Source organism: Anomaloglossus baeobatrachus, chromosome 4, assembly GCF_048569485.1.
Source record: "Anomaloglossus baeobatrachus isolate aAnoBae1 chromosome 4, aAnoBae1.hap1, whole genome shotgun sequence".
In the NCBI taxonomy this organism is placed as follows: domain Eukaryota; kingdom Metazoa; phylum Chordata; class Amphibia; order Anura; family Aromobatidae; genus Anomaloglossus; species Anomaloglossus baeobatrachus.
The window spans coordinates 508,110,670-508,137,018 of record NC_134356.1 but is presented as its reverse complement, the minus strand read 5'-3'; the positions used below and the strand labels follow the sequence as shown (position 1 = coordinate 508,137,018).

Here is a 26,349-nt window from a genome sequence, read left to right as displayed (position 1 = left end):
CACTCAGCAACGCTGAGTGTGTAATGGCACCTATTAACCCGGTCAGCGCCGTGGTCCCCGGTGCACTAGCACACCCAGCAAAGCTGTAGTGTTGCTGTGCGCGGTCCCCACCGGGATACAGAGTACCTCCAAGTAGCAGGGCCATGTCCCTGAACGATACCCGGCTCCTATCCAGCAGGCTCCACAGGAGTTGTGGATGAAGCGCGGTCTCAGTGCCTGGAGACCGATAGGATCCCACTTCCACCAGAGCCCTAAGGGGGATGGGGAAGGAAAAACAGCATGTGGGCTCCAGCCTCCGTACCCGCAATGGATACCTCAACCTTACAACACCACCGACAAGAGTGGGGTGAGAAGGGAGCATGCTGGGGGCCCTATATGGGCCCACTTTTCTTCCATCCGACATGGTCAGCAGCTGCTGCTGACCAATCTGTGGAGCTGTGCGTGCGTGTCTGACCTCCTTCGCACAAAGCAAAAAACTGAGGAGCCCGTGGGAGCACGGGGGGTGTATAGGCAGAAGGGGAGGGGCTTAACACTTTTAAGTGTAATACTTTGTGCGGCCTCCGGAGGCATAGCCTATACACCCAATTGTCTGGGTCTCCCAATGGAGCGACAAAGAAATAAGAATTGCATGCGGCTTTTTAAAAAATTATTTAAATAAGTTAAAAAAAAAACAAAACAGCGAGCATCCCCCCCCCCAATTTTGATACCCAGCCATGATAAAGCAGACAGCTTGGGGCTGGTATTCGCGGGCCCATGGTTATTGCCTCCACCTCCGTCTCCAGTTGGCACAGCATTACGATGGCAGGACCCAGGCTGTGGGTGGAGTTTCATCGCATGTCACATCCAATCATCTTGTATGCTCTCTCCTTCACTGCAGAGCGCCGCAAGCACGAGTGATGCTGGGCTGTGATGTGCAGTGAACTCCGCTCACAGCCCAGTCACTCAGGTAGACTGGTCCCGCCTCGGTGATGTCGGGTCAACTTCCAATTCCAGAAGTTAATGTGACATCACCGGACATCAGAGGTCACATAATGTTGCAGCCCGGAGTCACATAATGGGGATGAGCGGACAGTGATAGCGCCACTCACAGGCTGAAATGACAAGAGAAAGTTTTTTCTAAAAAAAAAAAAAAGCCTTCTGTCACAACTTTACGTTGATGTAGCCACTATGCTTTGTAGTGGACCACCTAGGGGAAATAGATAAAAAAAACAAAACATTAAAACCTGAATTTAACAACAGCAACTCATTTTCTGAGGATATTCTCAGGTAAATAAAACAGTACCTTTCAAAGAAAGGGCGAGAGACACAGGGTGTGTTGCATAAATTATTCACCTTCAGTTATAATTAAAATTCACAGGCAAATCCAGCGGTATCATTCACTCTACAATCTATGGTGGCTCCACATCCTCATACAAGGCAGATTGAGGAATTGCACAGATTTTACACTCTGGATTTCTTCTCTGAACAAGCCAAACTAACACGTTTCCAAGAGCATTTTATAACTAATGTCTTCATACATGTATATACCATTCAATCCCATTGCAAAACATTTGTATCAAGCAGTCCTTTAATGACGACTGTACATTTATAACTATGAAAAGTTAAAATAGGGATCTAAATTATAAAAACAGTATTTCCAGTGCTTTTTATATAGACATGAAATTGATAAGACTCGAGCTTGGCGATGTGTTTAGCCAGAAAGGCCTGGTAAATCAGTAGTAAAGGCTTGTAGTTGATTTGTAGCAGAACAATACTGTTGGATGGCCATAGAGGTGATGATGCTCCCTCTGTTATTTCACTTCTCCGTAGAGTCACTGCTATTGTGAGTTTCAAGATTTTTATGCAAAACTGTTAGATTAGAGTAGAAGATAAAGCCAGTGTTCAGAAATCGGGGAGATTAGTGTATCCCCTCTAACTGTCCCAATCACCGCTAACATAGTCACTTTTCTCCTCGTCATCAGAGTCAGCAGATACCTTCTTCATCCTCTGCATAGCTGCTTTTATACTCCGCTCAAGTTCATTTTCTGGCTCTTTATTCACAGGATCTTTTTGCACTTTCTTCAGTTTTACTCCTTGTCTTATGGCTGTTAAAATACTGTCATTTACACTGGTGGCTGAGAAGTGCGGCGGATCCACCCTACGGAGGAGAGTCTCACTTCGTTTCAATGATGCCAACACCTCTTCCATGGAACCTAGGAGTAGGATATAGAGAGGACTGAAAACGCTGTGTGCGGCAATAGAGACAATTTTACATTTATCATTGCCAGTTCCAATACTATGTACATATCTATATGTTTATACTTACCGTAAAGTTGTCACGCTACAGAACATTACTACTGTTTCATCAAAATACAAAAGTGTAGTGCTGATGTCACATTAACAGCTAATCAATACACTCAAAGGCTCCGAAGCAGCAGAGTATTGGAGGTCACTGATTGACCACCGCGCTGTCAATGTGATGTCAACACTACAGCCAATTCCAGACACCGGAAGCAGTGGCGGAGATTCTCCGGTAAACTAAAGGAAGGGGAGTATTGTGTGGTTTGTTGTTTTATAAAAACCTTTAGCCAGGGGCATTCATGTACTCAAAAGTGGACAACCCCATTAATAAGTAACCAAACAGACATCTGATAATATTCCCTGTATAAGTGTGCATGCAGAATTCCATTGGAATCCAAAGTCCAAAATGATTCATGGTTGAAATAAATCTACTTCAAGTCATGCTATATCATTTCCCACAAACACGTATTTCATGTGTTCAGCTGATTGCACTCCAACAAGCCGACTACAGAATCTGGCCACGTGTTTAAAGAAACGGTTCTTGTGCCGGGAGAAGGGTCTCAGGCTACTGACAAATCTGGTGTCTAAGAAGCGCTGATGCCAACTAACGTGAAAGAAGAGCGTCCAAAGAAAGCAACAGTTCAGCAGTGAAATAAGTGAAAAAGGTCATCAGGTATTTTCCATGCTTTCCCTAGACTATGATAAATTGTTATGTAAAAATGGAAGGTCACTTAGACTATGGACGCTATGTAACATAACGTTTTCCACGTTAGTGGCTCCACAGAAAAAAAAAAAAGTTTCAGATTGTATTCTCCATGGTTATATTCATTTCACACCACCTGATATACAGCTTCTATTACTAGACTTTTCCCATGTGGGCATGTCTATGCCAGGCATACATGCTGGATGTGAGGTCTATGTTTCTAAGATGCTGCTGCCTTCACGGCTTTATTCCTGGACTGATCAAGCCAGGTTTAATGGTCACCGTGACACAGAACAATTTTTAATAGATCCATGGAAAGCACTTACAAGAAGCGATGGGCAGATTCGCAGATAACCGGGACTGGCGGGTCCCTGTTATCTGGTTTTTAAAATTCAGTTCAGGGCCGGATGCCGGTCCCAAGAGAAGTCTAAGGGGACCAGCATCTGGGGATTAAAAGTGTTGGTCGAGGGATATAGGGGTGGGGGGGGGGGGATGGAAAGCAAGCACGCTGTACTTACAGAGGCTCTGTCGCAGCTGTACACTGCTTCCAGGCCACCCATTCACTTCCGGGCCACGCATTATTGTTCATGCATATATTTATTTTTATTTTTATTTATTTAAATAAAAAAAAAAAAAAAAGCATTATGCAGTCCTCTTATTTTGATACAAAGCCAAGATAAGCACACAGCTGGGGGCTGCAACCTGTAACTATATGCTGTATGCACACTGGGTATCAATTTGTGGGGACCCTACGCCAAATATTTTACTTTTTACTGTACGATTAGACCCGAAGACAGTGCTTGTGATTGCTTACAGTCAGACACTATCACACAGGGTGGGGGCGCGTCTAACTGCAACCAATCACAGACGCCAGGATGGCCGATGGGCGGAGAAAGTAGTGCATATGCAATGAAGGTAGTAAGCGACCCTGAAAGTGAATGGGCGGCTGCGGGAGCAGTTACAGCCACGCCGGAGCCTCAGTAAGTATGAAGTGCTTGCTTCATTCTTATTTTCTTTATTTTTCCTTTATTTATTTATTTTAATTTCCTGAGTTGCCGAATCTGGATCAATACTTGGAATCCCGGATGCGGGTCTGGCAGTTGGGTAAGTTTGAAACCTTGCGGATCTGGACTTCTACAGTCCGGGTCACCTCATCACTGCTTACAAGCTAAGACGTCAAAAGTGGACAGTTTGTTTCCTTTTTCCCCCATTTCCACTACTTTCCTGGGTATTCTGCTTTACAAACAAATTGGCACATGGTTCCAGAGATATGGGCTTTTTATTTAATACTATTTTTTATGGCCTGATGACACAGCCCCATAGAATACTATCAGCTCTGCCTCCTTAGTGAAGACCACAAAAATTAGCACTAAGTGAAAAGATCCGTATATCTGGAATAGTATGGCGGACTTAAAAAGAAAAAATTGGCCAATTTTGACCTGGTAAAAGGTCCTCTCTAATCCGCATAGCCAAAAGTATGTACAAATAGAAAAAAAGAAACACAATAAAATATAAAAAAAAAAACAAACCAAAAAAACACACACAACTAGTCATTTTAATTTAACCCCTTAACGACCTTGGACGTACTGAGTACGTCATGGTCACATGGTGCTAAACGACCCATGACGTACTCAGTACGTCCTGGCGAAATCGCGGTCCCGGAGCCCCGGGGAGTGAAATTTGTTTACCTAAACGGTGGATTCGGGAAGGAGGGGACCTCTGCCTGACCTCAGGAGGGGTGGTGCCTCCTCCCCGAACCTACAGAGGCTGTGATTGGCTGACGAACGCCGCTCAGCCAATTACAGTCACTGTAATGTGTCAGCCATTGAAAATGGCTAACACATTGCAATCCAGCCATAATCAGTGCTGCTGTAGCACTGATGACTGGCTGGAGCTGGGTGAACTTTGTTTCACCCGCCCCCAGCTCTGATTGGAGAGACCGGCCTTGTGACCGATCTCTCCCAATCACTGTGGATCTTGTGCCGTCACCGCTACCCTCAGCTTCACTCCGTCCGTGAAAGCTGATGAGAGCGGTCGCTGCAGGTGCCCATCGGTAAGTTATAGCACCCCCCCCCGATCCCCCGCCGCTCCCCGCCGAGATCCCCCGCCGCTCCCCGCCGAGATCCCCCGCCGCTCCCCGCCGAGATCCACCGCCGCTCCCCGCCGAGATCCACCGCCGCTCCCCGCCGAGATCCACCGCCGCTCCCCGCCCAGATCCACCGCCGCTCCCCGCCCAGATCCACCGCCGCTCCCCGCCCAGATCCACCGCCGCTTCCCCGCCCAGATCCACCGCCGCTCCCCGCCCAGATCCACCGCCGCTCCCCGCCGAGATCCACCGCCGCTCCCCGCCGAGATCCCCCGCCGCTCCCCGCCGAGATCCCCCGCCGCTCCCCGCCGAGATCCCCCGCCGCTCCCCGCCGAGATCCCCCGCCGCTCCCCGCCGAGATCCACCGCCGCTCCCCGCCCAGATCCACCGCCGCTCCCCGCCCAGATCCACCGCCGCTCCCCGCCCAGATCCACCGCCGCTCCCCGCCGAGATCCACCGCCGCTCCCCGCCGAGATCCACCGCCGCTCCCCGCCCAGATCCACCGCCGCTCCCCGCCGAGATCCCCCGCCGCTCCCCGCCGAGATCCCCCGCCGCTCCCCGCCGAGATCCCCCGCCGCTCCCCGCCGAGATCCACCGCCGCTCCCCGCCCAGATCCACCGCCGCTCCCCGCCCAGATCCACCGCCGCTCCCCGCCCAGATCCACCGCCGCTCCCCGCCGAGATCCACCGCCGCTCCCCGCCCAGATCCACCGCCGCTCCCCGCCGAGATCCACCGCCGCTCCCCGCCGAGATCCACCGCCGCTCCCCGCCGAGATCCACCGCCGCTCCCCGCCGAGATCCACCGCCGCTCCCCGCCGAGATCCACCGCCGCTCCCCGCCGAGATCCACCGCTGCTGTCCCTGCCCGCCACGCCGCTGTTCCCGCCGCTGTCCCTGCCCGCCGATCCACCTCTGCTGCCCGCCACGCCGCTGTCCCTGGTCGCCACCGTCCCCTTTCAGTCGCCGCTGCACCCGATCGGCCGCCGCCTCCATCGGCTGCCACTGCACCTAATCGGCTCCCCCCCTCCATGTGCTGCCTCCCCCCCTCCATGTGCTGCCTCCCCCCCTCCATGTGCTGCCTCCCCCCCTCCATGTGCTGCCTCCCCTCCCCCCCTCCATGTGCTGCCTCCCCCCCTCCATGTGCTGCCTCCCCTCCCCCCCTCCATGTGCTGCTCCCCTCCCCCCTCCATGTGCTGCCTCCCCCCCTCCCCTCCCCACCTCCATGTGCTGCCTCCCCCCCCCTCCATGTGCTGCCTCCTCCCCTCCATGTGCTGCCTCCCCCCCTCCATGTGCTGCCTCCCCTCCCCCCCTCCATGTGCTGCCTCCCCCCCTCCATGTGCTGCCTCCCCTCCCCCCCTCCATGTGCTGCCTCCCCTCCCCCCTCCATGTGCTGCCTCCCCCCCTCCCCTCCCCACCTCCATGTGCTGCCTCCCCCCCCTCCATGTGCTGCCTCCCCCCCCTCCATGTGCTGCCTCCCCCCCTCCATGTGCTGCCTTCCCCCCCTCCATGTGCTGCCTTCCCCCCCTCCATGTGCTGCCTTCCCCCCCCTCCATGTGCTGCCTTCCCCTCCCCCTCCATGTGCTGCCTGCCCCCCCCCCCATGTGCTGCCTCCCCCCCATGTGCTGCCTCCCCCCCATGTGCTGCCTCCCCCCTCCCTCCATGTGCTGCCTCCCCCCCCATGTGCTGCCTCCCCCCCATGTGCTGCCTCCCCCCCATGTGCTGCCTCCCCCCTCCCTCCATGTGCTGCCTCCCCTCCATGTGCTGCCTCCCCCCCATGTGCTGCCTCCCCCCCCATGTGCTGCCTCCCCCCCCATGTGCTGCCTCCCCCCCCATGTGCTGCCTCCCCCCCCATGTGCTGCCTCCCCCCCCCATGTGCTGCCTCCCCCCCCATGTGCTGCCTCCCCCCCCATGTGCTGCCTCCCCCCCCCATGTGCTGCCTCCCCCCCCCATGTGCTGCCTCCCCCCCCCATGTGCTGCCTCCCCCCCCCATGTGCTGCCTCCCCCCCCCATGTGCTGCCTCCCCCCCATGTGCTGCCTCCCCCCCCATGTGCTGCCTCCCCCCCCATGTGCTGCCTCCCCCCCCATGTGCTGCCTCCCCCCTCCCTCCATGTGCTGCCTCCCCCCCATGTGCTGCCTCCCCCCCCATGTGCTGCCTCCCCCCCATGTGCTGCCTCCCCCCCATGTGCTGCCTCCCCCCTCCCTCCATGTGCTGCTCCCCCCCTCCCATCAGACTCTGCCCCCCTCCCTGATCTGCTGCCTGCTCTCTCCCATCCTTTTCACCCTCCTTCATCTGCTGCCTCTTCTGTCTGCTGTGATTCTGCTGCCTAGATCCATCCTGTAAGGTAGGTATCCCCATCTCACCCCCCCATCCTCCGCCGCTCCTCCATCCGCTGCGCCATTTCCCATCATCCATCCGCTGCGCCCTTTCCCATCCTCTGCCGCTCCTCCACCCGCTGCGCACTTTCCCATCTTCCATCCGCTGCGCCCTTTCTCATCTGCCGCCCCGCCCTCTCGCATCGCATTATCCAGCGCAGTTGCTCACTTCCAGACTGCAGTGGATGATGCGATACGAGACTCGTGCATTGCTCTCACGTTTGGCACTGGTCTTAGTGGCAGGCGCTCTTTTTTTTTTTTTTTTTTACTGATGTCTGTATTTTTTATTTCGCCAAACTAATTTTTTTTGTATGGGGGGGGGCTAGTTTCCAAAATGGGATCACATGTGGGGGAGCTCCATTGTTTAGGCACTTCAGGGGGGTCTCCAAATGAAACATGGCGTCTGCTAATAATTCCAATCAATTTTACTGTGAAATGGCGCTCCTTCTCTTCTGAGCCCCGCCGTACGCCCAAACAATTGATTTCCACCACATATGAGGTATCGTCGTACTCAGGAGAAATTGCACAATACATTTTATGGTGCATTTTTTCCTGATACCCTTGTGGAAAAAAAAGCTACCTGTTTGAAAAAACAATTTTGTGGTAAAAAAAAGAATAAAATATTTTCACGGCTGAACATTACAAACGTTTGTGAAGCCTCCAGGGGTTCAAAGTGCTCACTAAACAGCTAGATAAATTCCATGAGGGGTCTAGTTTCCAAAATGGGGTCAATTGTGGGGGAGCTCCATTGTTTAGGCACTTCAGGGGGGTCTCCAAATGAAACATGGCGTCCGCTAATAATTCCAACCAATTTTGCTGTGAAATGGCGCTCCTTGCCTTCCGAGTCCTGCCGTGCGCCCAAACATTTGATTTCCACCACATATGGGGTATCTGCGTACTCAGGAGAAAATGCACCATAAATTTTTTTGGTGCATTTTTTCCTGATACCCTTGTGATAAAAAAAGCTACCTGGTTGAACCAACAGTTTTGTGGTAAAAAAATTTTTTTTTCTTTTCACGGCTCAACGTTATAAACTTCTGTGAAGCCCCCAGGGGTTCAAAGTGCACATCAAACATCTAGAAAAAATATTTGAGGGCTCTAGTTTCCAAAATGGGGTCATTTGTGGGGGAGCTCCATTGTTTAGGCACCTCAGGGGGTCTTCAAACCCGACATGGCGTCCGCTAATGAGTGCAGCTAATTTTGCACTCAAAAATTCAAATTGCGCTCCTTGCCTTCCGAGTCCTGCCGTGCGCCCAAACATTTGATTACCACCACATATGGGGTATGTGCGTACTCAGGAGAAAATGCACGATACATTTTATGATGCATTTTTCCTGATACCCTTGTGAAAATACTAATTTTTATGGCTAAAGTAACATTTTTGTGTTAAAAAAGTAAAATTTTCATTTTTTCGTCTACATTGCTTTGGTTGCTGTGAAGCTCCTAAAGGGTTAATAAACTTCTTGGATGTGGTTTTGAGCAGAGTGAGGGGTGCAGATTTTAGAATTGGGTCACTTTTGGGTATTTTCTGTCGCCTAGGTTTCTCAAATCACTCCAAATGTGATGTGGTACCTAAACAATTTTTTTTTTGTAAATTTTGTTGGAAAAATGAGAAATTGGTGATGAACTTTGAACCCTTCTAACTTCCTAACGGAAATTTTTTTTTTTTTCAAAAATTGCGCTGGTGTAAAGTAGACATGTGGGAAATGTTATTTTAGTAACTTTTTTGTGTGACATTTCTCTCAGATTTATGGGCATAAAATTTCAAATTTTGAAAATTGCAAAATTTTCAAAATTTTCGCTAAATTTCCGAAATTTTCACAAATAAACGCAAAACATATCGGCCTAAATTTACCACTGACATGAAGTACAATATGTCACGAAAAAACAATGTCAGAATCGCCAGGATCCGTTGAAGTGTTCCAGAGTTATAACCTGTCAAAGTGACACTGGTCAAAATTGCAAAAAATGGCCGGGTCTTTAAGGTGAAAACAGGCTGGGGGCTGAAGGGGTTAAGAGAATTAGCTAGCTGCAAATTATAAAGGAGTTTTCATTCTGACTCCCTGGTGATGGCAGCACTAATAGTCATAGCATTAGGGAAAATAGATGACTATTCCCATACCTGAATTTTGGCGGAATTGGGCTTTCAATTTTCCGGGTGTTGTCAGATTTCCAGCATCTTCAGCTATCGACATTTGATGTTCATCTTGTTTTTGTGGTGCAGCTGAAGTAGGTGGGTGAGCTGGACCTTCTAATAGAGAAGTCCATGGTGGTAGAGGTGGAGGTGGTGGTGGTGGTGGTGGTGGAGGTGCTGTTGGAGGAAGAAGAGGAGGTGGAGGAGGAGCAATAGGTGGTGGTGGGAAATGATTTTGCTTGGAGGAGTCATCACTAGCCAATGCACATTCAGAGATTCCTCTCTGGACAGTAACATGGACAGGATGTCCGCTGAACCACTGCTGGGCCCCTTTGCTTCCTTAGAAGGGTTACTGGGTAAGTGTGACTGTATTTGAGAGGTTTTGAGTACAATACGGGATCAGTACAATACGGGATCCTTTTTTCTGGGTAAAAAAGAAATTACAAGACCAGTAAGCTTCCTATAAATTCCCTCTCCCCTCACCTCAGTTCCCACTTTCAGGACATGACTGCGCACAACTTGAACACTGCAATTTAACACTCACATCTTTAAAACTCTTTAATCTCTGTAGTGTTTTTTGGCGTTCCTGATCGACCCATTCTTTTTTCTTTATCGCCTCCTCTTTTTTCTTGTCTCTTTTCTGTCGTAACAAAGAACGCCGTTAGTGTGTCTCCCACACACTGGTTTGAACGGTACAGACGCTTCCACTTGCACTAGGGGTTTGGCTCGGGATCAGAAAAACTATTCATAGACTATACTCACCATCTGTGTAGAGTGATGCTGCTGAAGCCGCTTCTGTGTTTCCTGGTACTGCTGGAGTTTAAGCTCCTGTGTTGCTATGCACTGATCCTAAAACCAATGGAATGGACACACAAAGCATTTACATTCAAGAGCAAAATATAAGACCCAGAAAAATGGTGAGAAACATGACTTCTCCAGCCCACAGGAAAAATTGTCATCTACTTTCATCTGCAAATTCAATCCTTGTCTGACATTGTGATTCGGAACAGCCCCGCACATCAAGAAAGCATGCGCCCCCTCCGCATGAGGCAGGCCTCTATCTCCTCCCATTCGGACATTTGTAAGCCACTTGTGATTGGAAAGTTTAATCCCCTTCTACCCTTTATGCTACATTTTTCTTGCTAAAAAAAAAAAAATGTTTAACCCCTCTAAAACCAGGTGACTATCCGGTTTTGTCCTTTTGATTCTTCCTCATCTTTATCTAAGAGCAATTGTTTTTTATTTTTCCATCAACTTGGCAAAAAATTGCAAGTGGGGTAAATTGGTAAAAGAAAAAATAAAGTAAAAAAAAAAATAAAAACACTTTTTTGGATTTTTGTTTCTACGACATTTAAAATTACCTGGCAAAAAAATTCTACAGGCTAGTACGATTACTTGTAAGGATGTATACTTTTAGTTTAAATGTTAGTGGGTATCAATGGAGCTGTGCGAGGGCTGGGTGAGCGTTTTTATATGGGGAGCATTTTGAGGTATGTAAAACACGTTGACCACTTTTTATTCCATTACTTTTGGGACGTGAGATTACTGCAAAAAACACAAATTCATACATTTCGACTTACTTTTTCACGGCAGCCACTGTATGGATTAATTTGATGGGCGTAGTGGGACGATTCAAGAGTGTGCAAATTATATATTTGCCAATGTATGTAAAGCGCTGTGGAATTAAATAGCGCTATATAAATGAATAAAATGATTATTATAATCATACATATATACACATATATATATATATATATATATATACACATATTATATATATATATATATATATATATATATATATATATATATATATATATATAATTGCCTTATTCTGTCTGTCTGTCTTGCTCCAAAATTGTGTCCTTACGGTGACACAAAGCTGATTGGCCGCTGGGCTCGCCATGGCCCTGCCCCCCCGCACGTATTGGCAGCTCGCCCAGGCTGCGCCCCCACACGGATTGGCCAGCCGCTCGCCCAGGCTCCGCCCCCCCCCCCCCCCCCCCACAGATTGGCATCTCGCCCCGGCACCCTGCAGGCATTGGCAACTCGGCCACGCCCCGCCCCCCTCACGCAATGCACACTAGCTCTGGCCCCGCCCCCCCCACGCATTCCCCGAACGGACACGGTCACGGAGCCACGACTCCCAGGTGAGTACTGTACCCCCGGGAGCCCACATCAGCGTACGCCGCAAACCCAGCCGACACATACCCTCGCATTGCTGGGGCTGGCCGGCGTATGCTGGTGTGGGCTCCCGTGCGAGCGGGGGGACGAGATACGCTGGTAACCATGCTAGCATAGTTACCAGCGCATCAAGGTCCTGCAGCGGCGGAACATACACATAACACACACACATAACAGCACACACACATCAGATCACACTCACTCTCACACACACACACATCACATCCACATACTCACAACATCCTGGGATATCGCTTGCTTCTCGGCGGCGATACTGTGCTGTGAGCTTCCAGGACCTGCCGGAGGATCACAGTGGCCAGAAGCATGTGGTATCTCCGGATGTTGTGAGTGTGAGCGCGTATTGTGCAATATCGTCAATGTGTGTGTGTCGTGTGTGTGTGTGAGTGTATGCGATCGGGTGTGTGTGAGTGTATGCGATCGGGTGTGTGTGTGTGTGTGTGTGTGTGTGTGTGTGTGTGTGAGTGTATGCGATCGGGTGTGTGTGTGTGTGTGTGAGTGTATGCGATCGGGTGTGTGTGTGTGTGTGTGTGAGTGTATGCGATCGGGTGTGTGTGTGTGTGTGTGTGTGAGTGTATGCGATCGGGTGTGTGTGTGTGAGTGTATGCGATCGGGTGTGTGTGTGTGTGTGTATGCGATCGGATCTGTGAGTGTCGGCAGAGGAGCACGGCGTGCTGGAGGAGCTGGGACGAGAGAGGCTGAGGCTGGGAACGAGAGAGGCTGAGGCTGGGACGAGAGAGGCTGAGGCTGGGACGAGAGAGGCTGAGGCTGGGACGAGAGAGGCTGAGGCTGGGACGAGAGAGGCTGAGGCTGGGACGAGAGAGGCTGAGGCTGGGACGAGAGAGGCTGAGGCTGGGACGAGAGAGGCTGAGGCTGGGACGAGAGAGGCTGAGGCTGGGACGAGAGAGGCTGAGGCTGGGACGAGAGAGGCTGAGGCTGGGACGAGAGAGGCTGAGGCTGGGACGAGAGAGGCTGAGGCTGGGACGAGAGAGGCTGAGGCTGGGACGAGAGAGGCTGAGGCTGGGACGAGAGAGGCTGAGGCTGGACGAGAGAGGCTGAGGCTGGGACGAGAGAGGCTGAGGCTGGGACGAGAGAGGCTGAGGCTGGGACGAGAGAGGCTGAGGCTGGGACGAGAGAGGCTGAGGCTGGGACGAGAGAGGCTGAGGCTGGGACGAGAGAGGCTGAGGCTGGGACGAGAGAGGCTGAGGCTGGGACGAGAGAGGCTGAGGCTGGGACGAGAGAGGCTGAGGCTGGGACGAGAGAGGCTGAGGCTGGGAGGAGAGAGGCTGAGGCTGGGAGGAGAGAGGCTGAGGCTGGGAGGAGAGAGGCTGAGGCTGGGAGGAGAGAGGCTGAGGCTGGGAAGAGAGAGGCTGAGGCTGGGAAGAGAGAGGCTGAGGCTGGGAAGAGAGAGGCTGAGGCTGGGAAGAGAGAGGCTGAGGCTGGGAGGAGAGAGGCTGAGGCTGGGAGGAGAGAGGCTGAGGCTGGGAGGAGAGAGGCTGAGGCTGGAGGAGAGAGGCTGATGCTGGGAGGAGAGAGGCTGATGCTGGGAGGAGAGAGGCTGATGCTGGGAGGAGAGAGGCTGATGCTGGGAGGAGAGAGGCTGATGCTGGGAGGAGAGAGGCTGATGCTGGGAGGAGAGAGGCTGATGCTGGGAGGAGAGAGGCTGATGCTGGGAGGAGAGAGGCTGATGCTGGGAGGAGAGAGGCTGATGCTGGGAGGAGAGAGGCTGATGCTGGGAGGAGAGAGGCTGATGCTGGGAGGAGAGAGGCTGATGCTGGGAGGAGAGAGGCTGATGCTGGGAGGAGAGAGGCTGATGCTGGGAGGAGAGAGGCTGATGCTGGGAGGAGAGAGGCTGATGCTGGGAGGAGAGAGGCTGATGCTGGGAGGAGAGAGGCTGATGATGCGGGCAGAGAGGCTGATGCTGGTGCAGCATGGGGGATGGAGCACGATGGGGGGTGCGCAGCATGGGGGATGGAGCACGATGGGGAGTGCGCAGCATGGGGGATGGAGCACGTTTGGGAGTGCGCAGCACGGCGGAAGGAGCACGTTTGGGAGTGCGCAGCACGGCGGATGGAGCACATTTGGGAGTGCGCAGCATGGCGGATGGAGCACGATGGGGGGTGCACACCTCCCCCCAACACCCACACCCACACACACAACACACACACAGGGAACCACAAACACCGCCCTACACAGACACCCACACACACAGACAACGCTGCACACACACAACACCCAACACACAAACACCGCGGCATACATAAATATACGCACATACCGCACAACACACACATTGCACAAAACATACCTCCCCCCAAAACACACCACACACACACACAAACCGTGCAAACACACACACGCTACAGACACACAGCGCTCCACAAACAACGCAACACACATACAACACCGCTCTCACCCCCCGCCACACCCAAACACCCAGAACATGTACAGCGCCCTACACAAACACTTGGTAACTACACACAACAACATCTAGATATAGATAGAACAAAAATCAAAATCATACATGAACTACACAATACGTAAATTCTAGAATACCCGATGCGTAGAATCGGGCCACCTTCTAATATATATATATATATATATATATATATATATATATATATATATATATATATATATATATATATATATATATATATATATATATATATATATATATATATATATATATATATATACACACACATATACATACACATACACATACATACATACATATATATATATGTGTGTGTGTATGTATATGTGTGTATATATTTATTATATATACATACACATATATACATACACATACATTATATATATATATATATATACACACACACACACACACACACACACACACACACATATACATATACATATACACATATATATATATATATATATATATATATATATACACATACACACACACACACATATATATACACACATACATACACTATATATTCCCAACATTATTATTTTTCACATTTTTGGGTCCCTGTATGAGATTTACAATACTTCACTGATGTGCTGTGGCATCGATAACACCCACTGTGTATGGAGTTGGATCAGCTCCTTAACCCAATCCATAAACCTCCACTCTATATAGGACGCACTGGTACGTAATAAGCGGCCAGTATGTCAATTATAAACACAAGTAGTAATATTAGGCCGATGCTACCTAAGGTGCCTGTATGCAATTGTGGAATGATTACTGAAGTTACATTTTAGCAAATCCCATTGTGTCTCTTAACGGTATTTTGTCAGGTAGCATGCCACTTAGTTTTCCTGTGCCCTTTATTTTACAATCTGTATAGTTATACATTTGTAGCATACTTTTTTGTTCCTCAGTAGCGCTCGTCTCGAGCAGATATTCCCCCGCTTTGACTCTAGCTGCTGGGCCTTTCTTCTAAGCATTGGGTATGTTGTGCTGCAATGGTTATTGGACTGCTCAAACGTCTGCAGCTCCTGAGGGTCTTCACATGTGTCATAATAGACAACCTCCTCCTCTTTTTCTGCAATCAAAAGGAGAGACTACAAGTATTACTAATGTAGAAAAACACACTACTGCAAGAACATACAAACGCAAAAAACATTATATACATGTGGGGTGTATTTTCTTTGCATTTTTAGGGGCAGTGGCTTTTGCCTTGGATATGGGTTTTCTTTTGCCATTTTTCTACATAGATGTGTGCGTAGAATTCTAGAGAGAAACAGTGTGAAGAAGGCACCACTTAAGAAGAGGGCAATTTTTCATTTTAGTGCTTTCATTTTTTTCCTCCCCTTATTCCAAGAACCATATGATGGCTTGTTTTATTTGTGGAACGAGTTGTACTTTTGAATGACACAGTCCATTTTATCATATGATGTGATGGTAAGTAGGGCAAAAATCTCCAAGTGTGGCAAAATCACAAAAAAAGAAAAAAAAGTGAAATTCTGCAATTGTGGTTTTTTTTTTACCATAAATCTGACCTGGTAGTATGACTCTTCAGCTTCGTACAGTTACATAGATACCAAACATGCATGTTTTTTGTTTTGTTTAAGTCGTGGAATAAAAATATAATACGTCTTGCTTGGGTCACATGTTTTTGAGAGCTGTAATGTTTTCAGTTTTTTAGATGCGGAGTGAAGCTGGTTTTGTGCGCAATGACTTGATGTTTTTATTGACATTATTTTGGGATAATTATATATTTATATTATATTTTATTATATATGATGTGTTGATCGCCTTTATTACACTTTTTCTGTTGTTGCAGCAGCCGTAAAAATTGCAGTTCTGGAGTTTTTAATTTTTCTCGTTACACCATTTACCTAATTAATTTATTTAATATTTTGATACATTGGACTTGGCTCAGAGATACCAAATGTGTATTTTTTTTATCTCTTAATTTTTAATGCGGTCAAGGTTTAGAATTTTTTTTTTCCATTTTTATTTAAGAAGTTGTCCAGTTACCAAAACTGTTTTTTTTTTCTGATAAATCTTGCTAATATGTGCCCCTCAACACATCTATTATGTTTTTTCAGCAAAATTACCTTTTATTGTGCACTAGCAGCACATGCTCATTGCTGGCTCCAGTTCTGATGGGGTTAATCTCTCCTCTCACTTCCTGTGTTCAGTTCCTACAAGTCCCAGAATTCTTTGTGGCTCTAGGGTGGTGTCTAGCTTATCTAACACACCCACTGTGTGTAACACCCCACTCTCCTCTCCACCCAAAGCCTCCTCCCTGCCTCTTCCCTGTGTGGATGCACTGAGAGAAATCACACAGAGACATCCGAAGCTGCCAGCTCTGCACAGCCAGGAAAGTGTGTGTGTGTGTGTGTGTGTGTGTGTGTGTGTGTATGTGTGTGTGTGTATGTGTGTGTGTGTGTGTGTATGTGTGTATGTGTGTGTGTGTGTATGTGTGTGTGTGTGTGTGTGTATGTGTGTGTGTGTATGTGTGTATACAGAAATTATGATTATTAGCCGGCGCAACATGTGAAAAAACATAATTGGGGAAAAAAGAAGAATCATGAGATTGCTTTTTTTCCCTCTTGCCTAGTCTGTGTGTCGTCCGTATCATCCGCAAACCGCATATGACCGGATCCTGTGGATTAAATGTGCAGCGCATGCAACCGTTATTTTACCGGATCCTTCTGCAGCAGGACACAGAATTTATCGGCCGGCGCTGGAGTCAGCTGACTCCTGATCTCACAGCCCGCACACGCTGCAATGGCTGCAGGTGGGCTCATTCACATGACCGTTCAGTTTGTCCTGGTCAGTTCCTGTTTTTTTGCGGACCCACAGACAGGACCATCTTTTCATTGTCTTTTGTGTAGGATCGGATGGTACATGGTAGCACTTCCATGTGCATCCGATCCTACAAAAAAAAACATCGGATGCCGTATGTCCGCTCCGTTATTATGGAACATGTCCTATTCTGTTCCGTAATAACGAACCGTGACTCAATACAAGTCAATGGGTCCACAAAATTCCCGGAAGCAACGCAGAAACACTTCCGTGTGACTTCCGTCGGGTGCCCGTGTAGTCAGTGTCCTGCTCCAGCCCCAGCCCCGTGGCTGCCCGCTCAGCAGTGTCAGCTGTGGCCCGCACTGCAGTGTCAGCAGCCGCAGGGATGACAAGCGCTACCATCAGGAAGTTAGTAAGTTCATTACCTACGGTGATTAAGTCCTGCCCTCCTGACGTCAGCGGTCGTCACTGCCTTCTATGCCTGCCGCTTGTCACATCACCTCTCACTGTCGACCCGAGACTGTGACTAGTGGTGACGTCACGGGCCGCTCGCGATACTTGGTTTGTGAAGGCGGCGGTCATTGAACTCGGTGACAGCGCTGCTGTCATGAGTTCAGCGATCATCGCAGGTAATATGCCTCGCTAACCTCCTGATAGCAGCACTCGTCATGCCCTGCAGTGACCTGGGCTGACCTATTGATATTAGCTCAGGTCACTGCACGGCTCTCCCAGCAAATAGGGAACATTCTGTTCTTCATTGACTGGGACATTGACTATGGTATGGATCGTCGTGGAACCCCCTTGTATTACACCAGACCTGGATTTGTTTTTCTTGCTAATAAATTGGTGAAAGAGGGAATGTGTTGGGGAGTGTTTTTTCAAATAAAAATGTTTGTTGTCTATTTTTTTTTTTTTTTTATTACTGCCTGAGTTGGTGATGTCGGGTATCTGATACACGCCTGACATCACTAACTCCAGGGCTTGATGCCAGGTGACATTACACATCTGGTAGTAACCCCATATATTACCCCGTTTGCCACCGCACCAGGGCAACGGGATGAGCTGGGAAAAGCACCAGGACTGGTGCATCTAATGGATGCGCTACTTCTGGGGCGGCTGCAGCCTGCTATTTTTAGGCTGGGGAGTGTCCAATAATGGTGAACCTCCCTAGTCTGAGAATACCAGACCACAGCTGTCCGCTCGTGATCCAATTTCGGGGGACCCCGTGTTTTTTTGTTTTAAATTATTTAATTTAAAATAACAGCGTGGGGTGCCCTCTGTTTTGGATTACCAGGCAAGGTGAAGCTGCCAGCTGTGGTTTGCAGGCTGCAGCAGTTTGCTTTACCCTAGCTGGCTACAAAAGATCGCATGTCATTTTTTTTTAATTATTCATTTTTGGCTAAATACAAGACTAAGCACCTTAATGCCACATGAATGTCACAAAAGGGTGCCAGCTTAGAATATGCATGGGGGTGGGACATTATATATGTCTTTCTCATCTATCTATCTATCCAGCCCTCTATTCATTCATTCATCTCTCTAGGCTGGGGCCACACGGGGATTACTGCGATCCCCTCGCATTACACTCGGCTCACGCTAAGTACAGCAGAGCCGAGTGTCATGCATGTGTCCCTGCGACTGAGGTCCAACTGTGCGAGCAGATCTCAGCTGCGAGGGGCGGTCCAGCACTCGAGGGGTGGACCAGCACTGAGGGGTGGGAGGGATTTCTCTTTCTCTCTCCTCCGTAGTTCACCGATGTACCGCAAGTGCAGTGCGATTTTTCTCTCACCCCATACACTTGAATGGGTAAGGCTGGGGCCACACGGGCACTACTGCGATCCACTTGCATGACACTCGGCTCGTGCTGGCAGTACAGCAGAACCGAGTGTCATGCCTGTGTCCTTGCAACTGAGGTCCGTTCGTGCGAGCAGACCTCAGCTGCAGGGGGCGGGCCGGCACTCAGGAGGGAGGGAGGGATTTCTCTCCCTCTCTACTGCGTAGCCGGCTATTGACATTCTCGCACTGCACTAGCTGTACACCGGTGTACTGCGAGTGCAGTGCGATTTTTCTCTCGCCCCATTCACTTGAATGGGTGCGAGTGAAAGAGACTCAGCTTACAATCGCAGCATGCTGCGATTGTTTTCTCGGTCCCGATTAGGGCTGAGAAAATAATCGCCCATGTGTGCTGACACACAGGCTAGAATTGGTCCGAGGGGAATGCGATGTTTTATCGCACTCCACTCGCACCGATTTTCTCGCCGTGTGGCTTAGCCCTAAGAGAGAGTCTTGCATTACAGTCGCAGCATGCTGCTCTTGTTTTCTCGGTCCAATTAGGGCTGAGAAAATAATCACTCATGTGCGCTAACACACAGGCTAATATTGGTCCGAGTGGAATGCGATGTTTTATCGCACTCCACTCGCACTGTTTTTCTCGCCATGTGGCTTAGACCTTACTTGTTCTGTTTCCCCCTGCATCCATCACAGCGTGTGCAGGCTGGAGTTCAGCTGAGTTCAGATCAGCTGACTCCAGTGCTGGACTGAACTCCGCTGACCTCACAGCCCATACACGCTGCGATGGATGCAGGGGGACAGAACAAGTAATCGGCCGACACTGGAGTCATCTGATTACTTGGGATGAATGAGCAGTAAAATGCTCTGGTGCTCGATGGGCGAAGCCCATGCCGATTTTTTTTTAAAAAAATTCATTAAAAATAAAAAAAAAATAAAAAAAAAAAAAAAAAAAAAATCACATTGTGGGTTCCCGCTGCATTTTCTATTGCTAAGGGTAACCAAAGCAGCTACTGGCTGCTAGCCCCCGCTGCTTGGTGTTACTTTCACTGGCAATAGAAATCCAGGGAAGCATTTTTTTTTATAAAGGTTTTTCCCTGAAAACTTTAAAAAAAATGACGTGGGCTTCGCCATCTTTTTGTATGCTAGCCAGGTACAGCAGGCAGCTACGGGCTTCCCCAACCCCCAGCTGCCTAGTTGTACCCGGCTGGGAACGAAAAATATAGAGAAGCCCTTTTCTTTCCATGAATTTCATGAAATAATTAAAAAAAAAAAAAAAAATTATGTGGGCTTCGCCAAATTTTTGAGTCCAGCCAGGTACAACTAGGCAGCTGGGGATTGGAATCCGCAGTGCAGGGTGCCCAAACTTTCTGGGCCCCCCACTGCGAATTGCAGTCCACAGCTGCCCCAGAAAATGGTGCTTTCATAGAAGCGCCATCTTCAGGCGCTGTATCCAACTCTTCCAGTGGCCCTGGTGGCAGGTGGCACGCTGGGTAATAAGGGGTTAATACCAGCTATGTTTTACCAGCTGGTATAAAGCCCGAGATTGTTAATGTCAGGTAAAGTTTGACCTGGCCATTAAGAATCTCCAACAAAGGGTTTAAAAAAAAAAAAAAAGACATCACACAGAAAAATACTTTATTAGAAATAAATACACAGACACAGTAGGGACTCCATGTTTATTACTCCCTCTCACCACTCCACGATGGAGAGATTTCTGTACTGACCATGACAGGAGAGAGCGAGGGAAAAGAGAGAGAGCGAGGGGGGGGGGAGGAAAAGAGAGCGAGGGGGGGGGGAGGAAAAGAGAGCGAGGGGGGGGGGGAGGAAAAGAGAGCGAGGGGGGGGGGGAGGAAAAGAGAGCGAGGGGGGGAGGAAAAGAGAGCGAGGGGGGGAGGAAAAGAGAGCGAGGGGGGGAGGAAAAGAGAGCGAGGGGGGGAGGAAAAGAGAGCGAGGGGGGGGAGGAAAAGAGAGCGAGGGGGGGGAGGAAAAGAGAGCGAGGGGGGGGAGGAAAAGAGAGCGAGGGGGGGGAGGAAAAGAGAGCGAGGGGGGGGAGGAAAAGAGAGCGAGGGGGGGAGGAAAAGAGAGCGAGGGGGGGAGGAAAAGAGAGCGAGGGGGGGAGGAAAAGAGAGCGAGGGGGGGAGGAAAAGAGAGCGAGGGGGGGAGGAAAAGAGAGCGAGGGGGGGAGGAAAAGAGAGCGAGGGGGGAGGAAAAGAGAGCGAGGGGGGGAGGAAAAGAGAGCGAGGGGGGGAGGAAAAGAGAGCGAGGGGGGGAGGAAAAGAGAGCGAGGGGGGGAGGAAAAGAGAGCGAGGGGGGGAGGAAAAGAGAGCGAGGGGGGGGGAGGAAAAGAGAGCGAGGGGGGGGGAGGAAAAGAGAGCGAGGGGGGGGGGAGGAAAAGAGAGCGAGGGGGGGGGGGAGGAAAAGAGAGCGAGGGGGGGGGGAGGAAAAGAGAGCGCGGGGGGGGAGGAAAAGAGAGCGGGGGGGAGGAAAAGAGAGCGAGGGGGGGGAGGAAAAGAGAGCGAGGGGGGGGAGGAAAAGAGAGCGAGGGGGGGGAGGAAAAGAGAGCGAGGGGGGGGAGGAAAAGAGAGCGAGGGGGGGAGGAAAAGAGAGCGAGGGGGGGGAGGAAAAGAGAGCGAGGGGGGGAGGAAAAGAGAGCGAGGGGGGGAGGAAAAGAGAGCGAGGGGGGGAGGAAAAGAGAGCGAGGGGGGGAGGAAAAGAGAGCGAGGGGGGGAGGAAAAGAGAGCGAGGGGGGGAGGAAAAGAGAGCGAGGGGGGGAGGAAAAGAGAGCGAGGGGGGGAGGAAAAGAGAGCGAGGGGGGGAGGAAAAGAGAGCGAGGGGGGGAGGAAAAGAGAGCGAGGGGGGGAGGAAAAGAGAGCGAGGGGGGGAGGAAAAGAGAGCGAGGGGGGGAGGAAAAGAGAGCGAGGGGGGGAGGAAAAGAGAGCGAGGGGGGGAGGAAAAGAGAGCGAGGGGGGGAGGAAAAGAGAGCGAGGGGGGGAGGAAAAGAGAGCGAGGGGGGGAGGAAAAGAGAGCGAGGGGGGAGGAAAAGAGAGCGAGGGGGGGGAGGAAAAGAGGAAAAGAGAGCGAGGGGGGGGAGGAAAAGAGAGCGAGGGGGGGAGGAAAAGAGAGCGAGGGGGGGAGGAAAAGAGAGCGAGGGGGGGAGGAAAAGAGAGCGAGGGGGGGAGGAAAAGAGAGCGAGGGGGGGGAGGAAAAGAGAGCGAGGGGGGGAGGAAAAGAGAGCGAGGGGGGGAGGAAAAGAGAGCGAGGGGGGGAGGAAAAGAGAGCGAGGGGGGGAGGAAAAGAGAGCGAGGGGGGGAGGAAAAGAGAGCGAGGGGGGGAGGAAAAGAGAGCGAGGGGGGGAGGAAAAGAGAGCGAGGGGGGGAGGAAAAGAGAGCGAGGGGGGGAGGAAAAGAGAGCGAGGGGGGGGAGGAAAAGAGGAAAAGAGAGCGAGGGGGGGGAGGAAAAGAGAGCGAGGGGGGGGAGGAAAAGAGAGCGAGGGGGGGGAGGAAAAGAGAGCGAGGGGGGGAGGAAAAGAGAGCGAGGGGGGGAGGAAAAGAGAGCGAGGGGGGGAGGAAAAGAGCGAGGGGGGGAGGAAAAGAGAGCGAGGGGGGGGAGGAAAAGAGAGCGAGGGGGGGGGAGGAAAAGAGAGCGAGGGGGGGGAGGAAAAGAGAGCGAGGGGGGGGAGGAAAAGAGAGCGAGGGGGGGAGGAAAAGAGAGCGAGGGGGGGAGGAAAAGAGCGCGAGGGGGGGGAGGAAAAGAGCGCGAGGGGGGGGAGGAAAAGAGCGCGAGGGGGGGAGGAAAAGAGCGCGAGGGGGGGGAGGAAAAGAGAGCGAGGGGGGGGAGGAAAAGAGAGCGAGGGGGGGGAGGAAAAGAGAGCGAGGGGGGGGAGGAAAAGAGAGCGAGGGGGGGAGGAAAAGAGAGCGAGGGGGGGGAGGAAAAGAGAGCGAGGGGGGGGAGGAAAAGAGAGCGAGGGGGGGGAGGAAAAGAGAGCGAGGGGGGGAGGAAAAGAGAGCGAGGGGGGGAGGAAAAGAGAGCGAGGGGGGGAGGAAAAGAGAGCGAGGGGGGGGAGGAAAAGAGAGCGAGGGGGGGGAGGAAAAGAGAGCGAGGGGGGGAGGAAAAGAGAGCGAGGGGGGGGAGGAAAAGAGAGCGAGGGGGGGGAGGAAAAGAGAGCGAGGGGGGGAGGAAAAGAGCGAGGGGGGGGAGGAAAAGAGCGAGGGGGGGGAGGAAAAGAGAGCGAGGGGGGGGAGGAAAAGAGCGAGGGGGGGGAGGAAAAGAGCGAGGGGGGGGAGGAAAAGAGAGCGAGGGGGGGGAGGAAAAGAGCGAGGGGGGGGAGGAAAAGAGCGAGGGGGGGAGGAAAAGAGCGAGGGGGGGAGGAAAAGAGAGCGAGGGGGGGGCGGGAAAGAGCGAGGGGGGGGAGACAAGAGCGAGGGGGGGGAGACAAGAGCGAGGGGGGGGAGACAAGAGCGAGGGGGGGGAGACAAGAGCGAGGGGGGGGAGACAAGAGCGAGGGGGGGGAGACAAGAGCGAGGGGGGGGAGACAAGAGCGAGGGGGGGGAGACAAGAGCGAGGGGGGGGGAGACAAGAGCGAGGGGGGGGAGACAAGAGCGAGGGGGGGAGACAAGAGCGAGGGGGGGGAGACAAGAGCGAGGGGGGGGAGACAAGAGCGAGGGGGGGGAGACAAGAGCGAGGGGGGGAGACAAGAGCGAGGGGGGGGAGACAAGAGCGAGGGGGGGGGGGGGAGACAAGAGCGAGGGGGGGGGGGGAGACAAGAGCGAGGGGGGGGAGACAAGAGCGAGGGGGGGGGGCGAGACAAGAGCGAGGGGGGGGGGGGGAGACAAGAGCGAGGGGGGGGGGGAGACAAGAGCGAGGGGGGGGGAGACAAGAGCGAGGGGGGGGAGACAAGAGCGAGGGGGGGGGGGGGGAGACAAGAGCGAGGTGGGGGGAGACAAGAGCGAGGTGGGGGGAGACAAGAGCGAGGGGGGGAGAGAAGAGCGAGGGGGGGAGAGAAGAGCGAGGGGGGGAGAGAAGAGCGAGGGGGGGAGAGAAGAGCGAGGGGGGGAGAGAAGAGCGAGGGGGGGGAGAGAAGAGCGAGGGGGGGAGAGAAGAGCGAGGGGGGGGAGAGAAGAGCGAGGGGGGGGAGAGAAGAGCGAGGGGGGGGAGAGAAGAGCGAGGGGGGAGAGAGAAGAGCGAGGGGGGAGAAGAGAGAAGGAGAGAGAAAAGAGAGAGAGCGGGAAAAGAGGGGGGAGAGGGATAAGAGGGGGGCAGAGAAGAGGGGGAAGAGAGGAGGGGGAGAAGAGTGGGGGGAGAGAAGAGAGTGGGGAAAGAAGAAGGGGGGGCAGAGGTGATCTGTCACCAACTGTCTATACTCTGTGACTTGTGGTGGAGGTGACAGAGTGCAGACAGTTGGTCCCATGCAGCAGGACAGGTGGCAGAGCACAGCGGAGACATGCCTGTCAGTGTCTTGCTGCGTCCTGCAGTGCTGCTGGGAGGAGCCCATGATCACACTGCCCGACATCGGCCGCTCTCCTGACATCGCAGCAGAGCGGGCGGGTGGAGAGTGTGATCAGATACTTCCGTGCAGGGGGGGATTTCAGCTGAAGAACCCCCCCCCTCTACTGCACACTGGCGCCCCGTGCCACCATCTGCAGGACGCTTAGCCGGCTCCACACTGACGTCCTCCGGCTCCTCCCCTCGATGCTGGGCTGTGACGTGCGGTAGTCACCGCCCACAGCCCTGTCACTCAATCTGAGTGGTGCCAGCATCCTGTGACGTACCCGACCAGTTTGAGAGCCCGGAAATGCCGGGACGTCAGAGGATGCTGGCGGCCACAGCTCCAGGGGGTCATGTGACAGGCACTGAGCGTGCAGCATAGCGCCGCCCAGTGCCAGAAATGGAAATACAAGCCAATGGAGAAAATACCTAGAATTGTAAGTAGAACTTCTACAGAAAATAAAAAAAATGGGTGAACCACCCCTTTAACACTTTTTTTTTTACTTTGTAGTGTTTCATAGTCCACTTTTGAGACTTGAACCTGCAATAGGCTGATCACTTGTTCTATAAGCAGCAATGCCACAGTATTTCTGTATATAGAAGAAATCACAGTCCCTTATAAAAGCCGGCCATGGGCTGGTTTTCACAGGAGTGCTGCAATAACAGACACATGGGTCATCAGCAGACCCAACTGTTATGACAACACATTAGCACGCCGACGAGGGCTCAGAGCAGCGCACCCCCCCTACTGGTGTGTGTGAAATGCCTCTATCAGAGATTGACAGCGACATTTAACAGGTTAAGGCCGTGTGCACACACTGCGTTTTTGGTGCAGAATTGGTGCAGTTTTTGTTCATAACCTTCCTGCAGTCCTTCCCCAGCAAAGTCTATGAGAAATCACAAAATGCTGTGCGCACATTGCATCTTTTTCCCTTACAGGTTTTGCTGCAGATTTTCTGCAGCAAAAAGCAGCATGTCACTTCTTTTCTGCAGGTCCCTGCGTTTTTCCCTGTGTTTTGCCATTGATGTTAGAAAAATGCAGGAACAAAACCACAGGTAAAAACGCACCAAGACGTGGTAAGAACGCATGTTTTTTTTATGCATTTTTTCGGCCAGAGGTGCGTTTTTTGTTGATGAAACAAATCTGCAGTGTGCGCACATAGCCTAACAACTGCGGGTGCAGCGCCGCTCCACCTGTGGCTGTTAGAGGCAGATGGATGCTGAATAAATGTTCGGCTTTGTCTAGTAAATGATCCGGATATACTTTAAGCCGCCTCCTAATGGAATCTGAGGGTGTATTGGTGAATTGAAGTTCGTATTTATCTACCGCTTCGCGCAGGTAAGTTGTCAACTTTCTAAATTTGGTTTTAAATTGGTACATTTCTTTTGAGAGAATCCCCCTACAAAAAGCCTTAAGCGCGTCCAAGACAATATTTAGAGAGGCAGAATCAATGTTATATTTTAAATATTCCCTGATAAACCCCACTATGGTATCCCCATTAATCAGAAGGTGCCAATTCAGGTTGAGCCGCCATGGGACCCCTCTCCCTACAATGTTAGTTCCCCATCTCATCTGTACTATAATGGGTGAGTGGTCCGAGATACTTCTTGTTAAGTATTCAACCCCGCCACCAGAGGCACCATCGATTCAGAACCTACTGGTAAATCAATTCTTGACAACGTATGGTGAGTTGAGGAGCAACAGGAAGACACTCCAAGTTTAGGATTTTTTAGACACCAAATATCATGATAACCTAGCTCATTAAGTGTAACAGCCAGTAACAACCTCTAAGTCAGGGGATAAGCTGCTACCATAGATTGTTCTGATCAGCACATCACTCAGGAGGAGGAGACAGATGCTGATGCTTTCACTGCCATCATCTGTACTCCAAATAAGTAGGTTATAATATCCATGCAGCTAAACAGACTGAAGAAAAATAGAAGTTTGTAAGTCACATATGTTGATTTTTTTCACCCCTTAATAAAGTGATATGGAAAGTATCATAACTTTCCAAGTTGGACAAAAAAATATAAAACTTTTATTACCCTTGCTATAAACCAA

At 51.2% G+C, this 26,349-nt stretch overlaps 1 protein-coding gene across 1 annotated transcript in view; it reads right to left on the bottom strand.

The window, feature by feature from the left end:
• Nucleotides 1–1,549: 1,549 nt before the first annotated feature.
• Nucleotides 1,550–26,349, bottom strand: part of WHAMM (WASP homolog associated with actin, golgi membranes and microtubules) — a 60,406-nt gene continuing 35,606 nt past the window's right edge. The window contains 6 exon segments of the mRNA XM_075345843.1: nucleotides 1,550–2,192; nucleotides 9,563–9,889; nucleotides 9,892–9,991; nucleotides 10,113–10,214; nucleotides 10,337–10,423; nucleotides 15,122–15,300. Coding sequence (XP_075201958.1) covers nucleotides 1,912–2,192; nucleotides 9,563–9,889; nucleotides 9,892–9,991; nucleotides 10,113–10,214; nucleotides 10,337–10,423; nucleotides 15,122–15,300 — 1,076 coding nt within the window. The 3' untranslated portion in view covers nucleotides 1,550–1,911.